At 39.6% G+C, this 13,581-nt stretch overlaps 1 protein-coding gene across 2 annotated transcripts in view; it reads right to left on the reverse strand.

Moving 5' to 3' along the window:
• Positions 1-13,581, reverse strand: part of ASAP2 (ArfGAP with SH3 domain, ankyrin repeat and PH domain 2) — a 177,623-nt gene that overhangs the window by 19,700 nt on the left and 144,342 nt on the right. For both annotated transcript variants that reach the window (XM_065400691.1, XM_065400690.1), the window contains exons 20-21: positions 11,918-11,985; positions 11,257-11,370 (exon numbers count right to left, since the gene is read on the reverse strand). In XM_065400691.1, the coding sequence (XP_065256763.1) occupies positions 11,257-11,370; positions 11,918-11,985 (182 nt within the window). The remainder of the gene's footprint in view (positions 1-11,256; positions 11,371-11,917; positions 11,986-13,581) is intronic.

A 13,581-nucleotide genomic window follows, 5' to 3' on the forward strand; every position in this document is an offset into this window, starting at 1 on the left:
CTATCACAAGAACTGTAGTGCAATCTCTTTAGAATGAAAGTTGAACTTACAAATATAGAATAATGTACAAAATATAACTGCATTCAAAAATAAAACGATGTAAAACTTTAGAACCTACAAGTCCACTAAGTCCTACTTCAGCCAATCACTCAGACAAACAATTGTTTGGTTACAATTTGCAGGAGATAATGCTGCCCACATCTTGTTTACAATGTCACCTGAAAGTGAGAACAGGCATTTGCATGGCACTGTTGTAGCCAGCATCACAAGATATTTACGTGCCAGATGCGCTAAAGACTCACATGTCCCTTCATGCTTCAGCCACCATTCCAGAAGACATGTGTCCATGCTGATGACGGGTTCTGCTCGATAACGATCCAAAGCAGAGCAGACCAACGCATGTTCATTTTCATCATCTGAGTCAGATGCCACCAGCAAAAGGTTGATTTTCTTTTTTGGTGGTTCAGATTCTGTAGTTTCCACATCGGAGTGTTGCTCTTTTAAGACACCTGAAAGCATTCTCCATACCTCGTCCCTCTCAGATTTTGGAAGGCACTTCAGATTCTTAAACCTCGGGTCGAGTGCTGTATCTATCCTTAGAAATCTCACATTAGTACTTTCTTTGCATTTGTCAAATCTGCTGTGAAAATGATCTTAAAACGAGCATGTGCTGTGTCATCATCCGAGACTGTTCTGACATGAAATACGTGGCACATTGTGGGTAAAACAGAACAGAATACATACAATTCTCCCCTAAGGAGTTCAGTCACAAATTTAATTAATGCATTTTTTTTTAAACGAGTGTCATCAGCATGGAAGCATGTCCTCTGGAATGGAGGCCGAAGCATGAAGGGGCATACAAATGTTTAGCATATCTGGCACGTAAATACCTTGCAATGCTGGCTACAAAAATGCCATGCGAACGCCTGTTCTCACGTTCAGGTGACATTGTAAATAAGCAGCTGTCAGCAGTTCCACCCCGGAAATGTAAACAAACTCATTTGTCTTAGCAATTGGCTGAACAAGAAGTAGGACTGAGTGGGCTTGTAGGCTCTAAACTTTTACATTGCACTCAAAAATGAACCAGTTATGTAACAACAAAAAAATCTAAATTTGTAAGTTACACTTTCACGATAAAGAGATTGCACTATAGTACTTGTGTGAGGTGAATTAAAAATAGGATCTCTTTTGTTTATCATTTTTACAGTGTAAATATTTGTAATAAAAATAATAATATAAAGTGAACACTGTACACTTTGTATTCTGAGTTGTAACAGAAATTAATATATTTGAAAGTGTAGAAAAACATCCAAAAATATTTACTAAATTTCAATTGGTATTCTATTGCTTAACAGTGCGATTAATCGCAATTAATTTTTTTACTCAATTTTTTTTTTTTAGTTAATCACCTGAGTTAACTGCGATTATTCGACAGCCCTACTTACAATCTAAACAGACAAGACAAAGAAAGGGTAGGAAGGGAAAACCCACACATTGAGGGAAGAAAAGACTTCCCCAAGATCATACAGCAGGTTATTGTAGAGCCAGTAAAAGAACAAAGGTTTCCTAAGTTCCAGTCCAATGTCCTGACCATGCCATGTCTACCGTTTCTTTCCTTTTTTTCATTCTTTCACCTTGAAGCCCCTTATCTCTCTTTCCCTACATTGTTCTCTCTAACCTCTTTCCTTTCTTCTCCCCACTTCTCCCACCAAAATCCTTCTCCCTCCCTCCCTCCCCCTTCCCTCAATACCATTCTTCTCTTTTCTAACATATGTCATCAATCTCTCTCTTGCCCAGATCCATCAACTCTCACGTGTGGTTTAGAAATTTTATCCAACACCTAATAGCTACTTGCCAGAGACTGTTATGTTAGATGAAGGGCCCCACTGACCAGGGGCAACACCTAAATGAAAAGCTATTGCCTAACTCCACAAGCTGCTGGGATATGGGAGAGTGCTGGGATTCCTACCAGTGTGCTCTCCCTCTGCCCTATCTTTTATATCAGGCCTGTTGTATTAATTTAGATGGAATATATAGGCTAATGGGGTTACCATAACCCAGTTACTATCCAACATTAAACAGTTTTAAACACAGACCGGGGTTTGGTATACAGAGACCTCAGCCTACTTAGTACCACGGTAAACACACCATTAAAATCCTTTTAACCTTTTATTAAAGATACAGAAGAAAAAGAAAAACAGTTAAATATTTTGAAACATAATGTATTAAATAGCAACAAAGAGTCCTGTGGCACCTTAAAGGCTGACAGATGTATTGGAGCATAAGCTTTCGTGGGTGAATACCCACTTCGTCAGAATAAATAAATAAGGCTTTCATTTTAACAAAATCCCTTGTTCCCTTTCCCTTTAGCTGGGAAGAGTCTTTAGAAGGAAAAAACCGTCATTAGGATTGCATTAAAGATGGTCTTAACTGTCCTTTTGGGGAAAAGAGAAGAAGTTAGTAGAGATGGACCGGAGCTGTTGTCACTGTTGTTAAAATCTGATCCTGTTTCCTAGAAGACCAAACAAAACAAACACACACAAGAGGGGAGAGAAAAGAACAGCAAAGATAGAAAATGAAGCTTCAGTCTCTGGGGTTGACTTTCATTTGCAGCCTCACTGCTGGAAAGATATAGGCAGAGCCTACAGTCTTATCAGACACTCAGAGACCTGGCAAACTTATACCAACATCTGGCTGTTTTGGGCATTGCTTTTAGTTGCCTCTTTTTAGTCACAGGCTTACAGCAGTGTTGTAAAGTATTCAGTCTTGGCCAGCAAAGTCAGACACTTATTAGACAGAAAGAAAATGGAGATTGACAGGAAAGAGAAGAAATAAGAGAGGGAAGGAAAAGGACACATTGGTGGGGTGGCTGGGTGGATAAAAGAGACAAAGTCTCACATCCCAGGTGGTGTTTGGGATTCAGAAGGAGGTGGTGGAGATGGTGATGTTATCTGGCCATGACACCTTTCAAGATTGGGATGAAGCAGGTCTGGAATCCAAGGAGATGGTAGGGGAGGCAGCCATGATGGTGAAGCTTGCTCCAATGGCCAATTTTTTCCCTAAAGTATCTTTCCTTAAGGACTCCAAAAGGGAGTTATATGTGGAATAGCCCGGTCCTCTAATTATTTTGTCCACCAATTAGGCCTCATTCCCAACACATCAGTTTTGGATCACTGATTTCTGATTCCACACTTTTCTTGTTTACCAAATATGATCATAACACAGTACTTGAGTTATGTCAGGTGGCTTTTTAATTTGGACTAATTCAGTCTGTCTGTCTCCCTTACGTACCTTTTCCCATCAACATATGTTGTTATAGGTTACTGTGACCTTTTATAAACTTACACTCGCTTTTCACAGTTGAACTCACAACCAGAGTAAATTTGTAGGCCCAAATATCACCACAGGCCCCAAGTAGTAATTATCCGGTAAGTTTAATGCTCCCCAGCCCCTAATGGCTATAGAAAAGGCAAAGGGACATTTTGTCTCCCTATCTGCCACCTGGGTGCTCTGAGGGTTTAAGAGGAGAATCTACCCTTCATCTAACCTTTGTTTTCAAGGCCTCCTTCCCAGCAAACAGGTCCAGTATTTGCCTCAGCTGCTATTCATATTTTTACCCAGCATCTGCAGAGTAAAACTGAGCAGGGTTCTGCACAAACACAGTGATATTTACAAGAGTTTGTAAACACTTTGCATTCTGCTACCTCTCAGGGAGAGCTATGAGGAGGCTCAGAAGAAGCAATGAATTGGTCTGTCTGCAGAATCAGGGAAAGTATTGCACTGGTTTACAGACTTTCCACATGTGGAAAGTTGTCTTTCCAATCGTAAGAGCCAGAAAATTAGCTTTTTGAAAAGGAAGTTTACATAAGCTAATGACACTTCTTCAAGAAAGCTAAGTACTCTCTATGAGTGGCTCTTTCTAGCCCTGCCTATCAGAACTTTTATTTAAAAAACCTCATTTCAATTCATAAGAATTCTGCCTGAAAACAGAAGTTGATTTCAGGCTGCTATAATTTATGTGTCACAATACAAGACAGCTGTGTACACCAAGTCTTAAATTTAAATTGAATTTCAAATAAAAGGTTATCATCATGATAATGCACTTGCTAAAGGCTACAAAAGTTTCTTGATTTGCAGATTTGTACCTATGTGATCAAATGTTGTACTAGAAATGACAGAATGTTCAGACGTCTATGCTGCTCTGGGATAACCACTATTATAATAATTACAAGATACCTCATTGTGAGCAGTTCGGACAAAAGATTAGAGATTTACAAAGTGGAGCAGGGTAGTTCCTTACTGATGTTTATGTGCACAAGGTTTCTTCCACTTCAAACAAAGGTAAAACTCAAAAGTTAGAAACTCCTTTGTTAAAAAATGCTTCTAGAATACACATACTCTTTAAAAGTACCAGAAGAGAGCTCATTCCACTCCCCACATTCGTATGCAAAATATCACTCAGGCCTATGTAAAAATCTTACTCTACCTTTTAATCATACAATCATTAAAGATGAACAAGCATAACCACTGCAGCATTAATAACCAAACTCTCACAAAGGAAGAATAATACTTTGCCCAATAGCCCATGAATGTACCCAGCAGGGTAACTCCCTTCAATAATACGAATCCTCAGATTTGGACCAGTGAAGCATTCTGGTCCATAAGAATACATGGTAACATTTTCAAAAGTGCCTAAATGACTTAGAACGCAAGTTCCATTTTCAGAAGTGCCTAAGTCCCATTGAAACTCAGTGAGACTTAGGCTCCTATGCAACTAACACACTTTTGAAAATGTTACCCATAAGCAAGAACGGCACAGGATCCAAGCCTCTCACCAGCTCTCTTCAGCTTACTAACGAGGAAGCAGGTCCAGTTCATAGAAGGATTAAAGGGAAATGGGTGAGTTTGACAGGAGGGAGGGAGTGTTAATCAACCTGTGCACACTATCAACATGTGCCCTAATTAGTCACTTCGAGTCTTGTGGCAAGTCATCTGTTTGCTATGTGTATTTCAGACTTATTTTTCCTGTTGTAACAGTAGTCATTTGTAATTATTGTTGTCGAATGATAACTGTAATAGACAGAGTCATGGGTTCATATGTTTAGCACAGAACTGAATTGTAACATTCCGGAGATCAACAAGAGTATAAATGAGCCTTTAAAAATAAGGTTAGATAAACACACAGCTGTGTAGACTGTTGGTATAAATAAAATAAACCATTTAGCAACTGCATTCAGGCCAAGTAGGTATTTATACCCACAGTATAGTGAACACATATGCTATTTGGTTTCAGAGTGGTAGCTGTGTTAGTCTGTATCAGCAAAAACAACAAGGAGTCCTTGTGGCACCTTAGAGACTAACAAATTTATTTGGGCATAAACTTTCGTGGGCTAGAACCCACTTCTTCAGGTGCATGGAGTGGAAAATACAGTAGCAGGTATAAATACACAGCACTTGAAAAGATGGGAGTTGTCTTACCAAGTGGGAGGTCAGTCTAACGAGACAATTCAATTAACAGTAGGATACCAACGGAGGAAAAATCACTTTTGTAGGGGTAATGAGAGTGGCCCATTTCAAACAGTTGACAAGAAGGTGTGAGTAACAGTAGGGGGAAATTAATATGGGGTAAATTAGCTAAATGAATCAACAGTGTAACACTGTTGCAAAAAAAGTGAATATATCATTCTGGGATGTATTAGCAGGAGTGTTGTAAGCAAGACACGAGAAGTAATTCTTCCGTTCTACTCCGTGCTGATTAGGCCTCAACTGGAGTATTGTGTCCAGTTCTGGACGCCACATTTCAGGAAAGATGTGGACAAATTGGAGAAAGTTCAGAGAAGAGCAACAAAAATGATCAACGTTCTAGAAAACATGACCTATGAGGGAAGATTGAAAAAAATGGGTTTGTTTAGTCTAGAACAGAGAAGACTGAGAGGGGACATAACAGTTTTCAAGTACATAAAAGGTTGTTACAAGGAGGAGGGAGAAAAATTGTTCTTAGCCTCTGAGGCTAGGACAAGAAGCAGTGGGCTTAAATTGCAGCAAGGGAGGTTTAGGTTGGACATTAAGAAAAATTTCCTAATTGTCAGGGTGGTTAAGCACTGGAATAAATTGTCTAGGAAGGTTGTGGAATTTCCAACATTGGAGATTTTTGAGAGTAAGTTAGACAAACACCTGTCTGGGATTGTCTAGATAATACGTAGTCCTGCCAAGAGTGCAGGGGACTGGACTAGATGACCTCTCGAGGTCCCTTCCAGTCCAATGATTCTATGAAAAGCCTAAATTTCAGAAGTGACCTAGCCCAACAAAAAATTACAAAAACTTTTAAAACTTCTTTACAAATAAAAAGAGGGGCCGGGGAAAAAAAGACAAAGACAAAAGCCCTTCATCTGATAGCTATCTGACATTTATAAACAGAACTCTAATGTGACCAAACGCAACAACAGTCAACAGTGAATTCAATGTAACTCACAAATGATAACCACAGACTAATAGTCCTTAATCTTCTTTCAGAAGTCCCTGTAGAATAAGCCTAGTGAAGTTCCAGTTTTATTACATTAGCCTTACTGCTGAGTAGCAAATTATTTCTTTAAAGAGATGAAGCTGAGAAGCTGACCAAAACAAAGTACAGATGTCAGAGAACTGAAAAAGGTGCTGGGCACTAAGGACTAGTGGCACCTGAGCACAGTAGGAAAACAGAACAAAACAAAAACAAGGTACAGAGCATAACCAAAATGAATGGATACAACAGACAAGAAGATCTAAAGTGTTTAACAACATAATGGAGCTGGCTGGAAGAAAGGTTTATAGCAGGAAAAGGATATTCTACACAGCAATATGGCTATTATACCTAATGCTACGTAATAAGGACAAAACCTTATCAGGATCCAATGAAGAGTTGCAGCAAATGGCCTATGAACCCCAATCTTTTGCAAAGGACTCCATCACTGAAGACAGTCAAGGAGAAACTGAAGGGAAGGAAGTAGCATTTATACTTTGCAGGAGCTGGCACACAACAGTCAGTAGGGGGGGGTTCATGATTTATGCTATTAATGTTGCTGTCAAAGGTCAAAAAAAAAAATCACAAGCACTAGAGAAGTTTCATCTCTCCTGCACTAAGGAGATAAGACCCAAGAATAAGAATTCTGCACAGACAGTATTCCCAACAGAAGTGATATTCCAGTGAAGGAGACATTTATTTCAGAACGACAGGGCAAGGACCATTCAGCTAATCCAACAATTTGATTGCTGAGACATTCCTTAAAGGTGACCAGCAAAGAAAAACAATGGGCTTATACCCTTTCCCCTTTCTTTATGATGTATAAGTGGGTGTGAAAAGTTTTGGTTTAGGGTTGTTTTTTAATTTATTTGTAATTTTGGAAATATAGGTCCTATTTAAGCTGGAAGACTATATAATGACTGGAAAATTAATGAAATGGTGATATTGGAAGAGCTAAACTAATGAAAGTTTAGCTACCAAGAGGGGACAGGATTTCTAGTCAGAAACTTCTAAGGTAAAACATAGTGGGGGGGGGGGGGGGAAGGGGGAAAGGGAGGGAAGACTTTAAAAAGATACCTAACTTAAAAGCCTTTCAGGCCTTCTTTATACATCATAAAGAAGCAAAGGAGGGCATAAACCCATTTTAAAAAAAAATCCTTTGCAGATTACCTTTAATGCTTCTCAAATTTTTTTTTTAAATAAAATGAGGGTGGGCCACAGTCTTCAATGCTGTGGGCTGGATGCTAATTTTGGGGCAACTGCAGTTTCTAGAATCAGATCATCTATTTAGGTTTCAGATTTAGCCATTAAGACATTAATGGTGTTAAGTAGTAAAATTAAATACACATCAGCGAATAGCTCACTCTTAGTGAAAACGCTGAGGAAAACATTTTTCTTGCACTATCATCTCAATGTCAACATCAATATTCATTGCTGCAAGTCAGAGACAGCAGCAGAGAATGTCGCTCTCCGGCTTATTGCAAAGTTTTGACTTGACGTTTCATTGCTGAAAATGGGCTTTTGCAAATGTATGTGCTTCCAAACATTGAACACAACTTCAACACAAAGTCTAATTTTAACAGTTTTCCCACAAAGTGCCTCGTGGTTATGATGCAGTGGAGAATAAGACATTCAACTCCATTTTGTCTCAGCAAACCTACTAATCCATCTTTACTGCTGGTCATTGCTTTGGCACCATCTGTGACTATGCACGAGCACACTTGGGAACTGCCATATTTTCTCACAGCAGAAGCAAGTACCTTGTAAATCTCCACCCCCTTTGTACTACACTTGAGTCAAACTAATTCCAGTATCTTCTCAGGCACAGAGAAATCCTCATCAATAGTTCAGATGAAAATTAATACTGGGCTGAGATCACTGGCATCAATGCTCTCATCTAGAGCTATGTAAGTACATTTTTCAGCAGCTGTCTTGAGTTTTGAGGACATATTATCATTCATGTCACTTACCCTCCTTGCTACAGTTTGGTGAGACAATGACACTCAAAATCCTTTTACATTTTTCCATCCTCAAATGCATGAGCCATCTGGATTGCACACCGTTTTTTTTTTTTAAACCACATCACCATCCCTAAAAAGCTTTTTACATCTCACTAGCTCGAGACAGACCTCATAAGATGTAGTCAGACTTGCAGGTCGTGCAGTTGAAGATTTCATCAGTATGTGTCTCTGCTTTGAAGTTGTTGTTTTTCCAAGTCCTTAACATGAGTGATACATGACTCTTCAGTGTACCTCTCATATTTGGTCTTGTGTAGCATGCTGTGATGTTGGGTGATATACTCCTTCCACACAACTATCACTACCAACTACACAAGGCACTGTGGTTGTCCATTACTTTCAATGAACAAGTCATCTTGTTTGAATTCACTTAGTGTCAAATGCTCTATTCTCCACATCGACTTTTCTTTTCCTAATGCAGCAATTGCATTTACTTGTTCCCTTGCACTTGGATTACTGTTGCACCACTTTTTAATGTGCTATGTTTAAAATTCATGGACCACACACCACAACAAACACAATAGGCAGATATGCTTTGGTTGTTGACCAAAGAGAAACGGTCCTTTGTCTTTGCTACATCCCAGAAAAATCACATCAAGGCAGGGTGCCACCAGAGATCTTCCAAATAGTTCGCACACCCCTCCCACTCCTGACTCAAGATGTGTGTGCTGGTGTTCTATGGCCGTGGGCACCTGAATCTAGCCATAGCTCAGAGAGGAGCAAAAACTCCTCATAGCCTGTGAGCCTTGTACTAGCCCTTGGCAGAGAAGACCCTGTCTGTCCTTTCAAGGTTACACACACACACACACACACACACACACACACACACACACACACACACACTCCTATTCTCTCTCCCATTTCACCTCGCACATGACCTCTCAGACTGGACAAACTTGTGCTCAATGAGAGAGCTGGGAATTACTCAGGACAAATAAGGATTAGTCTGGTTATGTAGTTCATTCAGCTGTTTCATTTGTGTCCATTGGGAAGGAAGAAACTCAAGAATATAGCAGCTGCATTAGAGAGAGAAACCAAGCAGTCCACCACTGAGTGCTGTCAGATACACGGGGCTTTAAGTATGGGGACTGGAGGGGGGGACTGGAGGGAGAGCAGAGTGCAGGGCTGGTTAGGGTTGTTCCTGATAATAAAGACTACTCCACCCCACACTGATTGCAAGAGATGGCACTGATCTTCAATCGGCACATTCCCTCTCTTGCAGTGACACTTTTGCACGTGCCCGAGACCCACTCTACAAAATGGCATCCTCCATGCATCATGACCTCACACTTATGTGGCATACAAGGTCGTGTTGCATGGAGGACACCATTTTGTAGAGCAGGTCTCAGGCACATGCAGCATTTCACTGCAATGCTCTAGATCTGCCACACATTCTAGGCAGCTGCTGCTGCTGGACACATTTGGGTGCTAGACTGATCCCACCAGGCTGAATCCAGCTCACGGGTTGCCATCTGGACCACCCATATAAGTGACTACAGCACTTTTGAAAATGTTACTCTAAGTGGCTTGGGAGCCTAAGTCTCATTGTCTAATGTGACAGATACTTTAGGAGCTTGAGTTCCAACAACTCCTAAGGGTCAGATATGAAAAGGCATTTAGGCATCTAAAGATGCAGATCAGAACCTAGAGGAATTTTCAAAAGCACATGGGTGCTTAACTCCCATTGAAATCAATGGATGCTAGGCACCTACATGCTTCTGAAATCAATGGGTGTTTGGACCCTAGTCACTTTTGAAAAATCTCATCAGGCAACAATCTGCATTTTTAGGCATCTAAATACCCTTAACATTTTGGCCCTAAGTTCCATTTTGAAATATGAGAGCCACTCAGATACTTCTGAAAATGTTTACCCTAAAACCATCAATACCACCAGCTCAGAATATGGAAAGGAAAATATGCATTTTATGGAGAGGATTCAGAGCTAAGGCCCCAATCCTGCAAAGACCAATGGACAGGCTTAACTTAATGCACAGGATTAATTGCACTGAAGTGAAGCCCATGCATAACTCTTTGCAAAACCAGAGCCACTGACCTCAGACATTTTATACGTATGTGAAGATTCTATAATGAATCACTATCTTTTGATGGCACCTTTCCTATCTTTGATGTTAGCTTCTGCTATGTGTCCCATAAATACAAAAACTCTTGATTTATTGAAACAAACTGTATTCTCAAAAAGAACAGGAGTACTTGTGGCACCTTAGAGACTAACAAATTTACTTGAACATAAGCTTTCGAATGAAAAGCATAAGCTTTTCATATGCATCCGAAGAATGTAGCCCACGAAAGCTTATGCTCAGATAAATTTGTTAGTCTCTAAGGTGCCACAAGTACTCCTGTTCTTTTTGCGGATACAGACTAACACAGCTGCTACTCTGAAAACTGTATTCTGTTCTGCACTAGCTGACTATCAATAAAATGCCAGCTTTGGAAAGAGGAAGAGTCACCACATGCCTCAATTTCCCTCCTTTACATCACAAAGGCACCATCTGATCATGACAAACTAAATTGTTTTGTAATTAAAACCAGCAGGAAAAGGCAGACAAACTATAATTCAAGAAATTATCTAGAAACAAAACCACAGATTTTCATTATGAAATTTCATTTGCATTATTCTGCACCCTTACCTATAGAAACAATGTAACATTTTATCTAAAGCATACAAATATTTTTAAAAGACACGTTTGTAAAGTTAAATGTACAGTGTCAGGCACAAACCTGCAACTTTTCATCCACATCATCATCACTTTCATCCAGATCTTCATGGAGTAACCGCCATTCATATTCTACATGAACATGAGAATTAAATCTTCCAGATAATGCTTGAGTAAGCTAAGGAAACACAGTAGTCTGTTAGTGACAATGCCATATGCAGTAGTTATGAACAGTTAAAATATAACTTTTTTGAACAGATGTAAAAATCAGTATATTTTTTTCTTTTAAAGTACAAAGATTATGTCTTTTAAAACAGAGTTTAGTGCTTCTGAAAGTTATTGGACAGGCAAGCTTGAAGACTGAAATCTGGTTATCCACAGAGCAAATAAACCAGATGCAGCTTGGCCTTGCACTACCCAACAATGCTCCTTAATCATGTTATGGAGTGAGAGGGTAACTCAGGCCTTATTTGCTTCAATTATTGGCTTCTCTGTTGAGACTGCCAAACAAAGAAGTTAACTATTATGGCAGTTTTTGATATGTGGACACCCATCAAAGAGGTACTGGACTGATTTCATCAATTCATTTCTTATAGGACACTGAACAGATGCTGATGGTATTTGTGTGCTGCAAATTCTCACTGAATACCCACTATGAACTACTAAATGTTCAGAAATAATTCTATTTATAAAAACAAAATCATATTGGAAGATGCAAAACTTACCAACTCTTCACAGTGTGTATGTTTTAAACGTTTAGCTATATCAAGCGGCGTCTCTCCAGCTTCATTGGCTACAATTCAGTGAGAAGAGAAAGTCACACTGCTATGTGTAATAGGTGACGTGAGCACATTATTAAACATGAGGTAAACCTAAACTTATGTAATCACAGAATCATAGAAATGTAGGGCTGGAAGGGATCTCGAGGCAGGACCAAGTATACCTAGAATATCTGTGGCAGATGTTTGTCTAACCTAGTCTTAAAAACCTCCAATGATGGGGACTCCACAACCTCCCTGGAAGCCTATTCCAGTACTGTATTTAACCATCTTTATAATAAGAAAGATTTTCCTAGTATCTAACCTAAATCTTCCTTGATGCACATTAAGACCATTACGGCTTGTCCTACCTTCAATGAAATGGACAGCAATTGATCTCTGTCATCTTTATAATTGCACTTAACATATTTGAAGAGCATCAGGTCTCCCCCTCAGTCTTCTTTCCTCAAAGCTAACCATTTCCCAGTGTTTTTAACCTTTCCTCATAGGTCAGATTTTCTAAACCTTTTATTGCTCTCCTCTGAACTCGCTCCAGTTTGTCCACATCTTTCTTAAAGTGTGGCACCCAGAACTGGACACAGTACTCCATCTGAGGCCTCACCAGTGCCAAGCAGAGTAGGAAAATAAGTTCCTATATCTTACGTATGATGCTCCTGTTAATTGATCCCAGAATGATGTTAGATTTTTTCACAAGAAATGAACTGAACTAAGTTGAATAAATGAGCCAAACTAAGTTATTCTAAAACTGATCTTCTTCCCTCATGTTAAGTTCCCCACAGCAGCATCTAGCTGGCTGCTGCTCATTGTGATAACTTAATATAAGAAGCACACTAAGTTATTACTGCTCCCAGAAAACCCCACTATGTAGCCTGCTTACAGGCCAGTTAAACAGAGGGATTTTTAGCTATATGGTGTGGTTTCAAAAATTGTTTAAAAACACTAGTTGAGAATGGTGAGAAAACTACATTGGGCAAAGTCTGTATCATGTTAAGTTAGGTTTTAGCCATTAGAAAATGTATTTTTACTTTTGTTTGTTTGTAATCTGTTCAATCCTTTCTACTCGGTATCACTTAACCTATTGTCCTTCTATTGATACACTTGTTTTATTTTTACTATAATCCAATTCAGTGATGTGTTTGAATTGAAAGGATTGTTGAAATTAAAGTAATATGCTGTACTTTTGTCTCTTTAAAGGAGCAACAAACCTTATTACTTCCCTCAGTGTTCCAGGAGAGGGCTGGACACTTCATGGCAGACGGTTTGGGGGAAATTTGGGACTGGTGGTGCGTTGTGGTCACCCTGCAAGTACTACCAAGGCTGGTGGAGACCAGGGTGGAGCTGCTGTGTTTTAGAAAGGCTGCTGGGATTAGATCACTGAACCAAGGCTGCTAAGGACACAGACACTCAGGGAACTACATGCTTGTCAGCTGGATGCTGGTGTCTGGGCTGTGAGCCACAGCAGAGCATTTCAGACACCCAGGGTTACAGGGCAGGTGGCAACACAACCTCTCACTGGTCTGGGTTGAACCTCAAAGTGTTATAGCTATACAATTGCTTAAATAAATATATATAGTTATAGTGTACCATCCTAAGTAGCAAAAAGTGTACCA

This window comes from Emys orbicularis, chromosome 3 (assembly GCF_028017835.1).
Source record: "Emys orbicularis isolate rEmyOrb1 chromosome 3, rEmyOrb1.hap1, whole genome shotgun sequence".
Classification (NCBI taxonomy): Eukaryota; Metazoa; Chordata; order Testudines; family Emydidae; genus Emys; species Emys orbicularis.